General features: G+C 46.2%; 1 protein-coding gene and 1 long non-coding RNA gene across 3 annotated transcripts in view; both read left to right on the top strand.

The window, feature by feature from the left end:
• Positions 1–2,752: 2,752 nt before the first annotated feature.
• Positions 2,753–13,926, top strand: LOC126940353 (uncharacterized). 2 transcript variants are annotated; one of them, XR_007720717.1, is made up of 4 exons: positions 2,753–4,476; positions 4,602–4,646; positions 10,827–10,939; positions 13,852–13,926. It is a non-coding gene; the product is annotated as an uncharacterized LOC126940353 (long non-coding RNA). The 2 variants fall into 2 exon arrangements; XR_007720716.1 differs by having other exon boundaries at positions 2,753–4,646.
• A 3,371-nt stretch (positions 13,927–17,297) lies between these two features.
• FOXO1 (forkhead box O1) overlaps positions 17,298–18,856 on the top strand; it is a 111,411-nt gene continuing 109,852 nt past the window's right edge. The window contains exon 1 of the mRNA XM_050766125.1: positions 17,298–18,353. Coding sequence (XP_050622082.1) covers positions 17,724–18,353 — 630 coding nt within the window. The 5' untranslated portion in view covers positions 17,298–17,723. The remainder of the gene's footprint in view (positions 18,354–18,856) is intronic.

Below are 18,856 nucleotides of genomic sequence, written 5' to 3'. Positions count from 1 at the left end.
AGCCAACATGATGAAACCCCATCTCTACTAAAAATATTAAAATAAATAAACATTTTTTAAAATAAAGCAAATGACTGGGTGTGGTGGCTCATGCCTGTAATCCCAGCACTTTGGGAGGCTGAGGCAGGAGGACTGCCTGAGCTCAGGAGTTCGCTACCAGCCTGGGAAACACAGTGAAATCCCATCTCTACTAAAGTACAAAAAATTAGTCTGGCATAGCGGTGTGCGCCTGTAATCCCAGCTACTCAGGATGCTGAGGCAGGAGAATCGCTTGAACCCAGGAGGCGGAGGTTGCAGTGAGACGGGATCAAGCCAGGGCACTCCAGCCTGGGTGACAGAGTGAGACTCCATCTCAAAAAAAAAAAAAGAAAAGAAAGAAAAAGAAACAACTTTTGGCTGGGCGAGGTGGGTCACGTCTGTAATCCCACCACTTTGGGAGACCGAGGTGGGTGGATCACAAGGTCAGAAGTTCAAGACCAGCCTGGCCAACATGGTGAAACCCCGTCTCTACTAAAAATGCGAAAAGTAACCAGACGTGGTGTCAGGCGCCTGTAATCCCAGCTACTCTGGAGGCTGAGGCAGGAGAATTGCTTGAACCGAACCCGGGAGGTGGAGGTTGCAGTGAGCCAAGGTCATGCCACTGCACTCCAGCCTGGGCTACAGAGTGAGATTCCATCTCAAAAAAAAAAAGCAAAAATGAAACAATTTTTAAAGGAACATAAAAGAATCTTCTCTCTCTCTCTCTCTTTCTCTTTTTTTTTTTGACTTTTCTGAGTTTTATTACCTTTTCTCTGTTAACTTTTTTGCAAATGGCTATTAATGTCATATACCAGTAGAGGGCGATAAAACATTACTTTTAAGTATTATCTTAAAACCAGAGTGGAAAAAAAATTTTTGGATAACTTTTCTTTTGCCCCTTCACAAAAGAAAACGATCGAAGACACTGACAAGATGGAGAAACATAGTTCAATTGGAAGATCAAAAGTAACAGACAGATTACCATGACCTAAATTTGCAGAAGAGAGAATCATCATCTATGTAAAAACTATCATGACAGCTCTGTTTAGATCGGTTTATGTCTCAGGCAGACAATCTTTTGTGCTAGCTCGCTGACACTGCATAACAACTGTGGGCAATTATGTATGGAAATCCTTCAAGCTGAAACAAATTGCAAAACTTAAGTGCACCTAGTCTGCTATACCTTTTGTGGATCTAGAATATGTAATTTTAAAAATCTAGATCGCAATAGCTTCTAGATAGACAGTTTGGGCGTGAACCATTTAGCCATCCACTCGTGGCGTGGCAGGAGTATATGGTGAGGAGTGGCCAGTTAACATTCTCAGGGGTCGGGGTGCCATGTTTACATAGGCAGGCTTGATTCCTGGAGGCCCAGCTCATTTACCAGAAGGGCAGCCAATACCATGAATAAATCTGCTCCTGAAAAAGTAAATGCTCTGTTTCTTGGTTTATTTCCATCAGACAGAGGGGGACAAGAAAGCTTATGTCTTTCCCTGTGGCCATGCAGCACAGCTAGAGAATGTGCACTGCGGCTGGCGCGGTGGCTCACGCCTGTAATCTCAGCACTTTGGGAGCCAAGGCAGGTGGATTACCTGAGATCAGGAGTTCGAGACCAGCCTGGGCAACATGGTGAAACCCCATCTCTACTAAAAACACACAAAAAATTATCCGGGCATGGTGGGGGCGGGTGCCTGTAATCCCAGCTACTCGGGAGACTTGAGGCAGGAGAATTGCTTGAACCTGGGAGGTGGAGGTTGCAGTGAGCCAAGATCGCGCCACTGCACTCCAGCCTGGGCGACAAAAGTGAAACTCTGTCTCAAAAAAAATGTAAAAATAAAAAAGAGAGAGCAAGAATGTGCACTGTATTTAGCCTTGACTGTGGCATTGTGTTTTGCAAATTTTAGTAGTATGGAAGTAAACTATCAACACACAAAAAAAGAAAATTGCTATGGTTCTGAATATGTTAGGATTTCTATCAAACACAGGGCCCAGCTCAGCCAGTTCCCAGTGGGGTAGGCTTGGCCCTCAGTCCCTACCAACACATTAACTGCTCTCCCCACAAGGTGATTTCACTGCACCGGGCGCAAGATGAGATGGTTTAGATGCTGGCATTGGAGCAGCTGCAGTAATATGAGCTGAAAGGAATGCATTGTATGTCGAGAGTGCCAATTTCCAAAGCAGGTTCTTGAAACACTGTTTCTCTCCTTATAGTGAGGGACCTGTGCTGTTATCAAGACTAGGAAGGAGATTCATTAAATGTCATCATCAGCCTGAACAGGTGGTTGGCAAAGGAACAGAAAGCACTGAGATGAAGTCTTAGAGATCGGGGTGATTGCCTGCAACTAACATTATCAGCTGTGATTCCAAGAGGCCCCAGCTGTGGGAGGCCTGGAGGAAGCCACAGAGGTTATCTGGAGGGCCAGAGCTTACAATCTGGATGGACTGGATCCAGCTGAAGCCATCTGAGGCCAGCTCCAGGAAAGGCAGGTCTGGTATTAAGCTGTACAGCAGACCATGGCGGGTGGGGAGCTCAAATTGTATTTACGGGCAACCGGGTGTGGGGAGGACGGTGGTACGGCTCTGCAAGCATAGACCAGGTCCTATGGCTATCCCCACATGACATAGTGGGAGGATATCCTTATGGGGGTTAGCCATACGATCTGGTCTAAGCTTAACTTGAATTTGAATAGGCTGCCTTTTCCTTTCAATGAGCCCTCCTCACGAATACTTTCCATCCAAAGATTCTCCCCTTCTAATGTTCTAAGGGCTGCCAGCAGCCTAGGGCAGGCTCTCCAGAAGCCTAGGGAAGAGGTAACAGGGGTCAGGGACGCATGAGTTGGGACCTCTTTTTTCTCCCTTTCTTACCTGTGTTCGGTCTGGTTTACTGAAAGCAAGAGGTAATGAGCTTTTGTGGATGAGTGTGGCTGAATCATTGTGCATTACAGATACAAGATGATCTGGAAGAAGCCCCTGATGGAACCTAAGGCCCTGGTGGAGTTTCTTTGAATATCATCAAATGGAACTTGAGATACAGAGGGGACTGCACACAGGCCTGCATCGCCTGGGGCTGATCCGACAGGCAAGCACCTGTATCATTATCTCAGGTGACCCCCACAGCAGAAAGATATTATTATGCCAAGTACTCAGATAATGAAACTGCCTGGAGGAATAAGGAGTACAGCCTGAATTTGAATTTACCACTTTGTCCTGCTGAGCATTTGGTTGGTAAGGGAGGGGTAATAAGCATTAGAGCTATTAACTAAGGAAGCAGCATGGATTACTGGTTAGAAGCAAAGCTGTGGCTCTAGCCTGCCTGGGTTTGTATCCCAGCTGTGCAAGTAACACAACCTCCCTGTGCCTCAACTGCCAATAATACCTGTCCAGTAGGGTCTTGCGAAGAGTAAATGAGTTTATACGGAAAAGTGCTTAGAGGCTGGGTGTGGTAGCTCATGCCTGTAATCCCAGCACTTTGGGAAGCCAAGGCCAGCAGATCACTTGAGGTCAGGAGTTTGAGACCAGCCTGGCCAACATGGTGAAACCCCGTCTCTACTAAAAATACAAAAGTTAGCTGGGCGTGGTGGCATGTGCCTGTAATCCCAGCTACTCGGGAGGCTGAGGCAGGAGAATTGCTTGAACCTGGGAGGTGGAGGTTGCAGTGAGCTGAGATCGTGCCACTGTACTCCAGACTGGGTGACAGAGCAAGACTCCGCCTCAAAAATAAATAAATAAATAAGCTTAGAACAATACCTGGCACATAGTCAATTTTCCTGTACGGTGCTGACTGTGCCGCTTTGTTAAGCAACCATGCATTAGGAGAGTGGGTTTGGTTGAGACTGCCTCTAAAACTAGTGCTTTATTTGCTTAACTGCCTCTCTGAATTAGGGTCCTTTCATTCCTCATGTGAGTGTTAAAAACCTAACTATGTTTGGAAAAACGTAATTGATCATACAGTCATTGTAATTTGCGAGGGCTTCCCTAACACAATACTACAGACTGTGTGGCTTAAACAACAGGAATTTATTTTCTCACAGTCTGGAGTCCAAGATCAACGTGCCAGCAGGTTTGCTTTCTCCTGAGGCCTTGCTCCTTGGTTTTCAGATGACTGCCTTCTCCCTGTTCTCACGTGGTTTTTCCCCCGTGCAGGCATCCTTGGTGTGTGTGCCTCCAAATCACCCTTTCTTATGCGGACAGAGGTTTGATTGGGTTAAACCCTCAGCCTAACGGTCTCATTTTCACTTAGTCACCTTTCCAAAGAGCCTGTCTCCAAATACAGTCATATTCTGCCTTAGTGGGGGTGAGACGTTCAGCATATGAACTTGGGGAGGAAGAACACAATTCAGACTAGAATAATCAGGTTCCTCGAGGAAAAAAAGAATTTCGATGTGCTAACATCAATCAAAGAATGACAAGTATCATTGAAAGGAAGAAGTTGAGCGCCTGGGAGCAGCCTGGTCACTGGTGGGTATCAGAGCTCATGATCATGTGTATGTATGAGAACCACAGCACGCTTCGGGTTTTCAATTGAGTAAGAAATACTTATTCAAAAAAATTTCCCTAGCTTTTTTTCTTGTTCTTTTTCTCAGCCAGCTAAAAGAAGAGGGAATGTGGCACAGGGCTCCTGGAGGGAGGTAAGTTAAGTGTCTTCTGTGATCCAGCTCAAGAAAGGCCCTTGAATAGCTCCAGGAGACAAAAGAAAGTACTTTATCCATTATGACCATTTTAATAAAATCTCCATCACGACCCATTTAAAAATAATTTTTCATCCAGGCAGAGCGGCTCACGCCTGTGATCTCAGTACTTTGGAAGGCCGAGGTAGGAGGATCACCTGAGGCTAGGAGTTTTAGGCCAGCCTTGGCAGTACAGTGAGACCTCATATCTATAAAAACATAAAAAAATTAGCCCAGTGGCCTGGCGCGGTGGCTCACACCTGTAATTCCAGCACTTTGGGAGTCCGAGGGCGGCAGATCATGAGGTCAGGAGTTCGAGACCAGCCTGGTCAACATAGTGAAATGCCGTCTCTCCTAAAAATCCAAAAAGTAGCCACGTGTGGTGGCAGGCGCCTGTAGTCCCAGCTACTCGGGAGGCTGAGGCAGGAGAATCACTTGAACCCAGGAGGCGGAGGTTGCAGTGAGCCGAGATCGTACCACTGCACTCTAGCCTAGGAGATAGAGCAATACTCTGTCTCAAAATAAATACATAAATAAACAAATAAATAAATAAAAATAAATAAAAAATAGGCTGGGCACAGTGGCTCATGCCTGTAATTCCAGGACTTTGGGAGGCAGAGGCATGATAATCACTTGAGGTCAGGAGTTCTAGACCAGCCTGGCCTAGATGGCAAAACCCGGTCTCTATTAACAATACAAAAATGGCCGGGTGCGGTGGCTCATGCCTATAATCCCAGTACTTTGGGAGGCCAAGGCAGGCGGATCACCTGAGGTCAGGAGTTCTAGACCAGCCTGGCCAACATGGTGAAACCCCGTCTCTACTAAAAACAAAAAATTAGCCGGGTGTCGTGGCATGTGCCTGTAGTCCCAGCTACTTGGGAGGCTGAGGCAGGAGAATCACTTGAACCCGGAAGCAGAGGTTGCAGTGAGCAGAGATCACGCTGCTGCACTCCAGCCTGGGCGATAGAGACTCCATCTCAAAAAAGAAAAAAAAAAAAAAAATAGCCAGGCGCAGTGGTATATGCCTGCAATCCCAGCTACTCTGGAGACTGAGGCAGGACAATCACTTGAACCCTGGAGGCAGAGGTTGCAGGGAGCAAGACCACACCACTGCACTCCAGCCCGGGCAACAGAGTGAAATGCATCTCAAAAAAAATTTTTTTAATAAAAAAATAAAAAACAGGCCAGGCTCGGTGGCTCGTACCTGTAATCCCAGCACTTTGGGAGGCCGAGGTAGGTGGATCACTTGAGGTCAGGAGTTTAAGACTAGCATGGCCAACATGGTGAAACCCTGTCTCTACTAAACATACAAAAAAAAAAATTAGCTGGGCGTGGAGGCATGCGCCTGTAATCCCAGCTACAGGAGAAGCTGAGGCAGTAGAATTACCTGAACCCAGGAGGCAGAGGTTGCAGTGAGTGTAGATCATGCCATTGCACTCTGGCCTTGGCAACAAGAGTGAAACTCAGTCTCAAAAATATAAATAAAAATAAAATATAATGCTTTCATTATGACCTGTTTAAGAATTGATCACCAAAGGTAGAACTAAGAATGTCCTTGCTAATTAAGAAAAAAATAAAACCCTTTCACACCTTTAAATGTTTTTTTGGTAACATTTACAATATAAATTTTTACCTTGACTGTGTAATTTTAGCAGCTTCTTTTGTTTTTAAATTTCAGGTTTTCCTGGTTTCTAATTTAAGACGTTTCCATGGTTCTCGTCAATTTTTGTTTATTAGTGACTAAATTTGTTGTATGTTTTAATTGGGCTGTGAAAATAAGGTGGCATTTATGATATCTTTTAATAGAATTATCGTGTGTACACATAGTTGACACGTGGTTTTACAGTACAACTGCCAAGAATAACTAATCTAGGAATAACTGCAGAATCTGCCTTGTTAGAAATAATTCGTCTACATGAAAAGACATGAGTACTTTTTAATTTTAAAAGTGAACATTAAAATTAGGCTATTGCGTTCTTCCTAAATAAGAATTTAACTAGTCTTAAAAAAAGAAATCACGGCTGGGCGCAGTGGCTCACATCTGTAACCCCAGCATTTTGGGAGGCTGAGGCAGGTGGATCACCTGAGGTTAGGAGTTCAAGACCAGCCTGGCCAACATGGCAAAACCCCGTCTCTACTAAATATACAAAAAATTCGCTGCGTGTGGTGGCAGGTGCCTGCAATCCCAGCTGCTCGGGACGCTAAGGCAGGAGAATCGCTTGAACCGGGGAGGCGGAGTTTGCAGTGACCTGAGATAGCGCCATTGCACTCCAGCCTGGGCAACAAGAGCGAAACTCCGTCTCAAAAAAAAAAGAAAAAAAAAAAAAAAAAGAAATAAAACCCAGAAAAACAGATCCCAGACTTAGAAGCCATTATATTTCAGTTCCCTTCAAGTCATCTACTTTTTGTTGTTACTGCTGTTCTATATGTTTTGCTTTTCTTATTTGAGTTAATTTTGTTAAGATTTTAAAATTTTTATGAGACAGTCACTTGTCTCCAATATTTGTTTCTCTTTCTTCTTCTTCCTCCTCTTTCTTTTTTTTTAATTCAACTCCCAAGCTTCAATGATCCTCCCACCCTAGCCTCCCAAAGTGCTGGGATTACAGGTGTGAGCCAGTAAGCCCAGCCCCAGTTTTTATATTTCTTAAAGCAACATCTAACTCTTACAAAAAGCCTTGGGGTGTCTGAGTGCGTTCAGTTTTTGAGAATTTTGTCCAAAAGAAGAGCCACAGAAAATCAAAGGATACATTGTATCAATTCTCTTTTGCAATTGTTTTAGAGAAATTTGCATGATTGTTAACGTTGTTGTGCTGCTTTCTATGATAATATTATCTGTCAAGCTGAAGCTACCAGTACCATTGTCAGCTAAACTCCTGAAATGAGTCAGCTAATTTTATTTTTAACTGCTTTTTAATTGCCTGCTGAGACTATCAAGAATAATATGAGGATTTTTAAAGCTTTTCTAGCAAAGTTTTGGCATATCAGATCATATAAAAAGATGGATCAAAGGTTCAAAATTCTCAACTTACTTCCATGTAAAACTCCTAGCAGCTAGGTGCGATGGCTCACACCTGTAATCCCAGTATTTCGGGAGGCTGACATGGGGCTTAAGGCCAGGAGTTCCAGACCAGCCTGGGCAACATAGAGAGATCCCATATCTACAAAAAATTTAAAAAATAGTTGGGCGTGGTGGCAAGCATCTGTAGTCTTCACTCCTAGGGAGGCTGAGGTGGGAGGATCACTTGAGCCCAGGAGTTTGAGGCTGTAGTGAGCTATGATCGGACCACTGTGACTCCAGCCTGGGTGACAGAGCAAGACCTTGTCTCTAGAAAAAACAAACCAAAAAACCAACCATAACAACAACAACAAAAACCCTCAAAGCTGTAGGGCATGAATAGGTAGTAACAATCCCTGAGATTAGAGGCTTTCCTAAATTCTTGCTACGATGTGCCATGCTTATACATATCCTCTCTAAATTCACAAAGGACCGGTTGGATTTGGCAACCAATGTGCCTAACACGTGGATGTGGAGAAGCTGTGGTACAATTTAGAACAAATATCAGTGATTTAGAAATCACGTATTTACCAGAGTTAAAGTAATTTGTATACTAACAAAAACCTACCCACGAGGTTGTACTAATGTCAGAGAACAAACATTTTATCCCTGTTTCAAAGTGCTTTAAGACATTATTTTAATCCTTACAATACCTCTTTGAGGTATGTAGGTGGCAAGTCATACCAAAATAAAAATTCAAAATACAAAATAAATGGAACACTACTTAGGGAATAAAAGAGGTTCTAGTTGATCATGCGTTGTTGATTTTCTGCTTTTCTTGGAAGATCTGTTTGTGATTTCACTTTATCATATTTTGCATATAGGACCAGCATCATGGCAAACTTGATGAGGGGTTGCTATGATCTGTAAAGAGCCCCTGTGTTCCCATTGCCTTCTCCTCACCCCAGTCATGGCTGGAGATGACCAAGGGACTCAGGGTGTGTTGTCGTGTCCAGAGGACAGCAGGGAGTGGGAAGCATTTTTTTTTTATTATTATACTTTAAGTTCTAGGGTACATGTGCACAACGTGCAGGTTTGTTACATATGTACACATGTGCCATGTTGGTGTGCTGCACCCATTAACTTATTTACATTAGGAATATCTCCTAATGCTAGCCCTCCAGGAGGGGGAAGCATTCTTTTCCTTCTCCACCCTACTTCCCCAGACCTCTGTCAGGCTCCTAATTTGGCTATGTCTACAATGAAAAGAGAAAATCAAATCATGAGTCAAATACATAGACATTAAAGAAGAGAGATAATATATTGAGATGCTTAACTGGTTTTGTTTTACTGGGTTATCATATAACGGTTGGCGTTCATCTTCAGCATCTACGGATGCCAACATCAGTGGATGCACAGGCCAATGGCCAATGGGCCATTAAAACTAGCACATCTCCTGGAGATGGAAAAACACCAAGGAGTGATTTTCCTTTTGTGATTTAGTGGCAATTTCAACTGTTCCCACCTGAAAGGAAAGTAGCCGGAGATAAGCTCTTCTGACTAGGGCTAGCCTCTTGTCTGTGATTGATGGGGGCTTTCCATGCTTCTCTGTGATGTGAGGCTGAAGGAAAGAGAATACAACCACAACTCTTAGCTGAAGGAAGTTTTACTTATGCTTTTCATGAAAACTGGGTACACTGACACCTGATTCCACCCCATTTCTTTTGAATTCTCACTCTCTTGCCCAGGCTGGAGTGCAGTGGTGCGATCTCGGCTCACTGCCTCCCAGGTTCAAGCAATTCTCCTGCCTCAGCCTCCCGAGTTTTTTGTGTTGGCTAATTTTTGTACTTTTAGTAGAGATGGGGTTTCACCATGTTGGGTAGGCTGGTCTGAACTCCTAACCCTAGTGATCCTCCTGCCCCCCGCCTCCCAAAGTGCTGAGATTAGAGTGTGAGCCACCTTGCCCAGCCTCCAGCCAAGTTTTTCTTTTTTGAGACAAGGTCTTGGTATGTCGAACTTCTGGGCTCAAGTGATCCTCCTGCCTCAGCCTCCCGAGTAGCTGGGACTACAGGCGCACACCACCATGTCTGATGCAGTAACTTTTTCTAAAGGTGCTTTAAAAATATTTCTGATATTTTATGCCCACTTGGTGGGAGAGAGGGACACTCTGCAATTCAACTTTGAAGCCAACTTTGAAATAGAGAGGAACATAAGGGCTTTGTTTGTTTGCTTTAGTTTATCGCCTCATGAAAGTAAACCTTATGGCTCTGCCGAATTCCCAAGGAGGTCCAGGGAGTGGGGTGGGTTACATATTACTGGAATAAGGCCCACCGTCTGAACTGTAAAATACATGTTCACTTGTTCTAATCTAACTCCAAGCTTCTGAAACTCAGCTGAGGACTGGCTTTTTTTTTTTTTTTTTTTTTGAGACGGAGTCTCGCTGTGTCGCCCAGGCTGGAGTGCAGTGGCCGGATCTCAGCTCACTGCAAGCTCTGCCTCCCAGGTTTTTACGCCATTCTCCTGCCTCAGCCTCCCGAGTAGCCGGGACTACTACAGGCGCCCGCCACCTCGCCCGGCTAGTTTTTTGTATTTTTTAGTAGAGACGGGGTTTCACTGTTACCCAGGATGGTCTCGAACTCCTGACCTCGTGATCCGCCCGTCTCGGCCTCCCAAAGTGCTGGGATTACAGGCTTGAGCCACCGCACCCGGCAGGACTGGCTTTTTGATAAACATCCAATGCTAGTCCCTTTTTTTTTGATGGAGATAGAACTCAATATGGCTGTTGAACTTGGTTTGATGTGCCTTTATTCAGGATAAGGAGAGATTTGGAAAGAGTTCCAGATAAACCAACCATTCTGGAAGAGCTGGCTGCTCTTATTGTATATGGTCTTAGGCTGGTTGTTTAAATAAGCAAGTGCTAATGGCTTGAAATCCCCTACATGGTTTGTCTTATACACATGCAAACATCAGCATTATTATTGTTATTTATGTTCTGTCTCTGGGCTTCTATCATTAACATAAACTGAATTGGCTTTAGGCAGAGATGATTGCTGACATAGATTACCCCCCAAAAAAGTCCAAATGTCAATTTTCTGGAAAAAAAAAATTGAAACCTTAAATTAACCTCTCCATTTCTTGTCCTCTAGAAAAACCCAACATTTTATAGAGGCAGAAAGTGTCATGTTAAACAGGAGATGAACTCTGAATTTGGATAAGAAGTCTGATTATAATTAGATAAGCTTCTAAGATAAGACCTCAGGTAAGTTTCTTAGCTCTTTGTACCTTAGTTTCAATTTCTGTAAAATGTGAGTCATAATAACTCTTATATTATTGGGTGGCTTGGAGGACTGATTTGGATAATAGCTGTAAAGTGCTTGGTCCATAGTTATTGTTGGAAAAAAAAGCAGTTTTTATTAACACTGGAGCATAAAGAAAACTTTCATGTGTATATTCTCATTCTGGGTGAAAAACGATTTAGTTTATAACTGAAAACATCTTGAAAGCAGACTTACATGTATATTTATTGACTTATAGCTCATCTTGTGTCAGATGATCTGTAAATCTGAAAAATGAGGAAGAGAGCTTCCGGAGCCTAGTCTTGGATTATAGAAAGAATTTTTCCAGGTTGGAATGCTCTAGAGCTCAGGCATGCAACATAGCCGTCAAATGTTCTGTTTTCAGTTTGTTGTTGAAACACAAAATTATTTAAAGTACACATGGCATCACACGAGACAAATTAATCTTTCCTCCAGCACTATATCAGTAATCAGCTAATTAGGAATTCCATTTTTAAATGTTAAACCTTAGAATATAGAATATTTCAGTGTGTTTTAAAGGCTGTATTCACCACAAAGTAGAAACCTGATATCCCAGGGAAATACTCACTATTCATCTATGTTGACTCTCTGCCAGAGTAGACTTTGCATATGGGTGGGCCCTGTGAGTCAGCCAAATCTGAAATGTGATAAACTCTTGCCTCCTGTTTTTATACCCTAGCTGACAGTCAGTGACTGTAGGTACCATATGGAAAACACATGTACTCTGACTACACAGTTATTACCTCTTGTTATTGATTTTTATCAACGAATGACAAGCAACTTGGTTAGTTACTATAAAATGCTAACAGTTTCTTCCTTCATTCCTATCCTGGATTCTCTTAGTCAGTAGTTTATTTACAATCACAGTTGACTCCCTTTCTCTGCTATCATGGTATGGAAATAGGGCGATTAGATTGGAAAAACTGATTATTGTAAAACAGCAATTAATTTCTTACTGCTTTACTTGAACATTCATGCATATTAGTTTTCCAAGTAAATAAGTTAAATGCCTTGTTAAACTTCCTTTCTGCCAGAAACGTTCTACCATCTGTGTTCGACATGGCAGCATTTTCTTATTTAATACATATGTCCCCCCTTTTTTGGAAGTGTGTTAAGAGCTTTAATATGACAAGAAACAGAAATAAAATAGTGAAAACACATTGTATTTCAAACATGAATGTAAGATTCAGATTTGTGACATTCAGAGAATTTGGAATTTCATGTACCATCATTAATGTTATGGCAATTCTATGAGTTCTCAAAATTAGAAAGAATTTTAATTCGAATGTGTATCCCCTTTGCGGCTTGGGAAGGCTATTTTATTTTATTGTCGCCTAGGCTGGAGTGCAGTGTCATGATATCAGTTCGCTGCAACCTCTGTCTCCTGGGTTCAAGTGATCCTCTCACCTCAGCCTCCCTAGTAGCTGGGACTACAGGCTTGCACCACTATACCTGGCTAATTTTTGTATTTTGAGTAGAGACAGGGTTTCAGGGTTTCACCTTGTTGGCCAGGCTGGTCTGGAACTTCTAACTTCAAGTGATCCGCCCGCCTCAGCCTCCCAAAGTGCTGGGATTACAGGTGTGGGCCACCCTGCCCAGCCCAAAGATTTTATTTTAAATGGCTGTGTGAAATTCCACCTTATAGATATGCCATTATTTATTTAACCATTCTGTATCGTTGGTCATTTAGGTTATCTACAAATATGTGTTAGTATTCCTACAGAGACCCACAAGTAGTCTCTCACTAATACATAAAGTGAAGGAATAGTTTATTGAAGTTGACAAACACTGGCCCTTCACAACAGAATTGACAAAAGAAGTGGTTCACTGCTTCCCTTCTGTTACAGGTTAGCAGACAGATAACCAGAAGTAGTCTCCTCTTTTGTTTGTTTGTAATTAGATCATCCCGACCCTGAGGCTTAGTGGTCAGAACTCATACTCCCAGTGCCTGTGGATGGTGCATTTTTAAATCTTTTCCACCTCATCTCATTATTTTCCTCCAAAATGGTGACTATATTTCGATTTTTCCAGCCTTAGCTTTTATCTATCGAAAACATTTTTTTTGTAATTTCTCCAAATAAACATTGTCACTCTGCATTGCTGATTTGAAAAGAACAGCGTTCTTAACTCTGATAGCAAATATCGTATCAGGGAAAATAAACCATTTTGGATCTCAAGGAATTTTCCATCAAAACAATGGACTCTAAGATGCACAGCACCTGGCATATATGTAGGAGGTGCTCTGTAGATATTTGTGGAATTAGTGACAAAACCCAAAGGAAATGATCCCTTAAGAGAAACGAATGGTTACTTCTAATCTTACTACAGCGACCAGTTAATATGCCAGCTTTCAGGACATTGGTTTAAAGACCCGAGGCTATATATATATATTTTTCAGATTATTACTTTCTATGGGCTAAGTGAAGAAAGGCTGTTTCAGGTTGATAGCAGTACCTCCTAATAATTCAGACAAAGGTTTGGAAACAGAGAGCTGTTGGGGAAAGGGAATGTGAAATACGAAGTGAAGTGCCCTGACTGAAAAATCAGCATCTAAGTTTTTCACTTACTCATTAAATAGAATTTAAATTATCTATTCGACAAATAAAAATTTAAACCAGACATCCATCATGTGTTACTGAGGGGTAAATGTAGAAATTTCTGCTTGGGAATTGATCAAAGGGAACCATCCCTCAGTCTTCCTGTTAAGGACGAGGCAATAGTTACCCTGAAAACCAGGCCCAGAAAAGAACATCACATAGTTTTGTGAGATGGGCTTTATAAGGATAAATTTCCTTTTTCATTTTAATTGTCCTTACCTGACATGAGACATTTTTCTTCCCTATTTTCTTCCCAGTTCAGACACATGCAGCAGCTGAGTGATAATCAGTAGAAAATGCCTTCAAAGCAAGCTGCAACCACAAAACACAAGGAAGGAGAAAAGAACTTTTTCTCTTAAGCAGAACCAGGGATGACCTAAATACTTTGTCACCCTTCAGAGACGGCAACGTTTACGTTTTTGACTAAAAAAAAACCAAAAAACTTCTTTTGTAATCTCTTCTTTCAATCTTATTATCACTATCATTGTTTTATTTCTGTTTTCTTGATCTCTTATTATTTATTTATTTTTATTTTTTTGAGATAGAGTCTCACTCTGTAGCCTAGGCTGGAGCAGTGGTGTGATCTTGACTCAATGAAACCTCTGCCTCCGGGGTACAAGGGATTCTCCTGCCTCAGCCTCCTGAGTGGCTGGGATTACAGGCACCCGCTACCACGCCCAGCTAATTTTTGTATTTTTAGTAGAGATGGGGTTTCACCATATTGGCCAGGCTGTTCTGGAACTCCTGAACTCAGGTGATCTGCCTGCCTCGGCCTCCCAGGGTGTTGGGATTACAGGCACGAGCCACTGCACCCGGTCTATTTGGTCTTTTAATTCAAACTTTGATTTGGTTCAGTGGAGTTCGTCTAACTATGATTACTAAGATCTGCGTGTTGACTGGAAGGAAATACACCACGAAGTTATAATGGTTATTGTTATAGTGGGATTACAGGATATTTATAATTTTCCATCTGTTTTGAGAAGGTTACCGATAGGAAAGCCAGAAATTAGAGCTATGGCCCTGGCATCACCCCTTTTATTATGGGAGCTGGGGCAAATCGGCCTCTCTGCACCTCTCTTAGTTTCTAAGTTAAAGGGGGTCACCAAGGTGATCTCCAAATTTATTTTCAAGTTTAACATTCTGTGGGTCTAATGGAAAAGAAAGTTTAGCTTGATATAACCCTTGTGGAGGGCAATTTGGCTGTGCCTTTCAAAATTACGAATGGGTATACCTGCTGACTCAATGACTTTCATTTCTGGAAACTCCTCCTGTATATATACTTCTACAGACATGAAATGAAGTTATGCAAGGTTATTTCTTACAGAATAGTCTGTGATAGCTAAAGACTGGAAACAAGTGAAATATTCAACAACATCCTGGGGTTCAGTAAATTGATATTTAGATACAACAGTGTGGTGGTTAGCTGTAAAAACCCTTCAATATATATTTCTAATCCTTTGGACCTATGTGTCAGGGACATTGGTATTATAGGTTCTCTGTGCCTGCCTCGTCAAGTTTTTTAAAGAAAGACCAAATAAAAGTAAACTATTACATCACATTTGAAGAAATAATTGGGCAGGAGAGCCTCAAAGATTTCAAGGATTTGGGGAAAGTCTGTAGGAAGACTCCTTTAACCAAATAAATATTCTTCTCTGATTGACGCCCTGAAAAACCGGAATAGAAATGAAGGCAAGGCCAAATTTGAAGCTGGCTTCCTTTGCCAAGAATTATCCACTAGGGCACCGCCTATTTTTAGGGTGCGGCTGTCTGGATCAGGGGCTGCTTCTGCAGAGTGTAATTGGAAAGGATGGGGGAAGCAACAGCTGTACTTTGGGGCCTGCCTTTGAGCTCATCATCTGGGTTACTGAGGTCCCCTAGCGGCTGGCAGAGGAGGCCCAGATTGTCCAAATTTGCTAGTAAACGTGAAGAGACCACAAGACGAGGGTGGGAACCAGCCTCCGCCCGTCCCCAATCCATCCGGCTCAGGCTCCCCACCCCACCCATCCCCAGTATCAGCAAGAAGCTATTGTGATAAATGGATTATGAAGAAACAGGAGCCCAGACTACAGAGACGATAGTTAGAATATAAATGAAGAAACAGATCTCTAAATCTTTTTAACTTTTGTAAGAGGCCTCATTTTTCCCTTTTTCCCCTCTTTTCTATTTTTTCAACAACCTCTTGTCCAACAGACTAATTTTCTCTAGATGCCACTTTTTCCATTGCAGAATTACTTGTAAGAAAGAAAGGGGAATTAAAAAAAAGAGTTGGAAGCTGTCCTTTTGGACAAGATATTTAAAACCCTATTGTCCATCTTCCATCCTAAGTGTTCCCATCTTTCTAAAAGGAAATGCCTTCCATATTCTTCCTAAAAAAGCAAAAGCATAACAAAACAAAACTGGAAAACTGTTTCTTCTGCTTGAGACACAAGGGCCATTATCTTCCTACCTTTGGCCCCACTGATCCTCGACAGGATGTCCTGGACCTGCAGCTCAGACGAGGAAAGGTGGGGTGTGGGTGGGGGGTTGATTGACGCACACAGCAAGTAGCCTCAAGGAACTTGGGGATGGGGCAGGCTGCGCCCCAAGGCTTTGGTCCTATCCCCCGCCCTTGCGTTTTAACTTAACACCCGATCACTTCCGTTGTAAATAAAAAAGAAATAACAAACAGTTAAATTTAATTAGGGGTAAGTAATAAAGTGACCTGGTTCTCGCTAACTGCGCTCCTGAGCCCTTCGCTGCCGGCCCTGGACTCAGAGGACGAAGCGGGAGATTCCCGCCCAGGGGAAGAGGTTCCCACGGAGGGCATGCGGTCGCGGGTGCCTTTGGATCCGTGTGTGCGGGGAGGCGGGAGAATCTCCTCCTCGCGCCGGGGCCCCTGTTCCTCATTTCTAGCCTTTTAAAAAAGATCAAGAATACAGTGAATCCGGTTGGGGGCTGCCCGGCTGGGTGACGCGCCTCTGGCTAGACCGAATGGCACAGGTTGAGCCTGGGGGTGCGGACAGGTGGGCACCGGGCGCGGAGAAGGGTCTCTCAGCGCGGACTCGACTGCAGGAGCCGCGGCGCCAGGGGCGGTGGTCGTGTGCCGCCCGTGAGCGGGCCGGAGGACTTGACAGATCGCAGCGAAAGAAAACACTAAACCAAAACAAAATCCACCGATTCCCCACGTCGTTTAGCAAAGACATCGTGGGTGGAGCCAGGAGGGAACGATTGAGTAGAATTCCGCACGGCCGCCTCCACCCACCCACCCCGCGCCCGGGGTCCCCGGCCCCCTGCCCTGTCCGCCCGCCGGGCTGGGCCCGCAGCAGAGGTCAAGGCGCAGCGAGCGCCTCCTCCCACCCGGGCTTCCAGAGTACTCGGCTCTGCTCCTCCGTAGTAAACAAAGTGTCGCCGCCGCCTCCACGCTGCTTTGCTTCCTAGCAATCAAAACACTGAGAAGGCGAGAGAATCACAGAAACACTCGAGAATTACCAGAAAATAATAGAGATCCAAAAAAAAAAAAAAAGGAGATGAGTGTGTGAAAGAGAAAAACACCCTACTACCCCCCACCAGCCCACCGCCGCCTCCCCGTGGAAAACCGGGCCCCGCCCAGCCCGGCGCCCACTGGCTGCCCGGGCGGCGGTGCCGCATGCCCATTGGCCGCGCGGGCTGTCGGTCAGGGGCGGGCCGGCGCGCGCGCCGGCGCGGGCGGGGGGCGGCGGCAGATCCCGTAAGTCGGGCGGCCTAGTAGTCGCAGCAGCCGCTGCTGCCGCCGCCACATTCAACAGGCAGCAGCGCAGCGGGCGCGCAGCCGGGGAGAGCGAGCGGCCCGCGGCATCCGTCTGTCCTTCCGTCCGCGGCCCTGTCAGCTGGAGCGCGGCGCAGGCTCTGCCCCGGCCCGGCGGCTCTGGCCAGCCGTCCAGTCCGTGCGGCGGACCCTGAGGAGCCTCGATGTGGATGGCCCGGCGAAGTTAAGTTCTGGGCTCGCGCTTGCACTCCGCCGCGCTTTCCTCCCAGTTTCCGTCCGCTCGCCGCACCGGCTTCGTTCCCCCAAATCTCGGACCGTCTCTTCGCGCCCCCTCCCCCTCCGGCCCCGGTGCTGCGTTCTCCCCTTCTTGGCTCTCCCGCGGCTGGGGGAGGGGCGGGGGTCACCATGGCCGAAGCGCCTCAGGTGGTGGAGATCGACCCGGACTTCGAGCCGCTGCCCCGGCCGCGCTCGTGCACCTGGCCGCTGCCCAGGCCGGAGTTTAGCCAGTCCAACTCGGCCACCTCCAGCCCGGCGCCGTCGGGCGGCGCGGCTGCCAACCCCGACGCCGCGGCGGGCCTGCCCTCGGCCTCGGCTGCCGCTGTCAGCGCCGACTTCATGAGCAACCTGAGCTTGCTGGAGGAGAGCGAGGACTTTCCGCAAGCACCCGGCTCCGTGGCGGCGGCGGTGGCGGCGGCGGCCGCCGCGGCCGCCACCGGGGGACTGTGCGGGGACTTCCAGGGCCCGGAGGCGGGCTGCCTGCACCCAGCGCCGCCGCAGCCCCCGCCGCCCGGGCCGCTGTCGCAGCACCCGCCAGTGCCCCCCGCCGCCGCTGGGCCTCTCGCGGGGCAGCCGCGCAAGAGCAGCTCGTCCCGCCGCAACGCGTGGGGCAACCTGTCCTACGCTGACCTCATCACCAAGGCCATCGAGAGCTCGGCGGAGAAGCGGCTGACGCTGTCGCAGATCTACGAGTGGATGGTCAAGAGCGTGCCCTACTTCAAGGATAAGGGTGACAGCAACAGCTCGGCGGGCTGGAAGGTGAGCGGTCTCGGCGCGCGGCCGGACCTTGGGGGCGCGGTGGGTCAGGCGAGGGCGCAGCTGTGCAGGTTTGCTCGGCCTGAAGGTGCGGGCCAGGAGGGCAGCGCGTTCCCAGGAGGGCGGGCGAGAAGCGGTGGTCGCGGTGACCTCGCCCAGATCCGGTCGGGGACGGCAGTAGGTGTGCGCGCGCGCCAGTCAAGAGTTCGCGTGGGACGCGAAAAGGGGCTCGTCGAGGAACTAAGTAAAGAAAGTGCGCCAAGAAGTGGATATCAGCGGCCGAAAAGTTTGCCAGTGAAAGGAGAAACGGGTTCGCTGGGAGGGGTACTCCCCCGGCCCGCGCTGACTGCTTCGACTGCCCCTTCCCTCCCGGACCTCCGCGGGGGGAGGGCAGGTCCTCTCCGGCCGCGCTGCGGAGCTGTTTCCGCTGGGCGCGGCGGGGGAGGGCGCGGCGAGGGGCCCCGGACTCTCCCTGTCCCGGGACCGGGCTGCAGGTGGAGGGGACA

This window comes from Macaca thibetana, chromosome 17, assembly GCF_024542745.1.
Source record: "Macaca thibetana thibetana isolate TM-01 chromosome 17, ASM2454274v1, whole genome shotgun sequence".
NCBI lineage: Eukaryota > Metazoa > Chordata > Mammalia > Primates > Cercopithecidae > Macaca > Macaca thibetana.
Note: the sequence above shows the minus strand (reverse complement) of the source record. Positions and strands in the feature narration are given on the sequence as shown.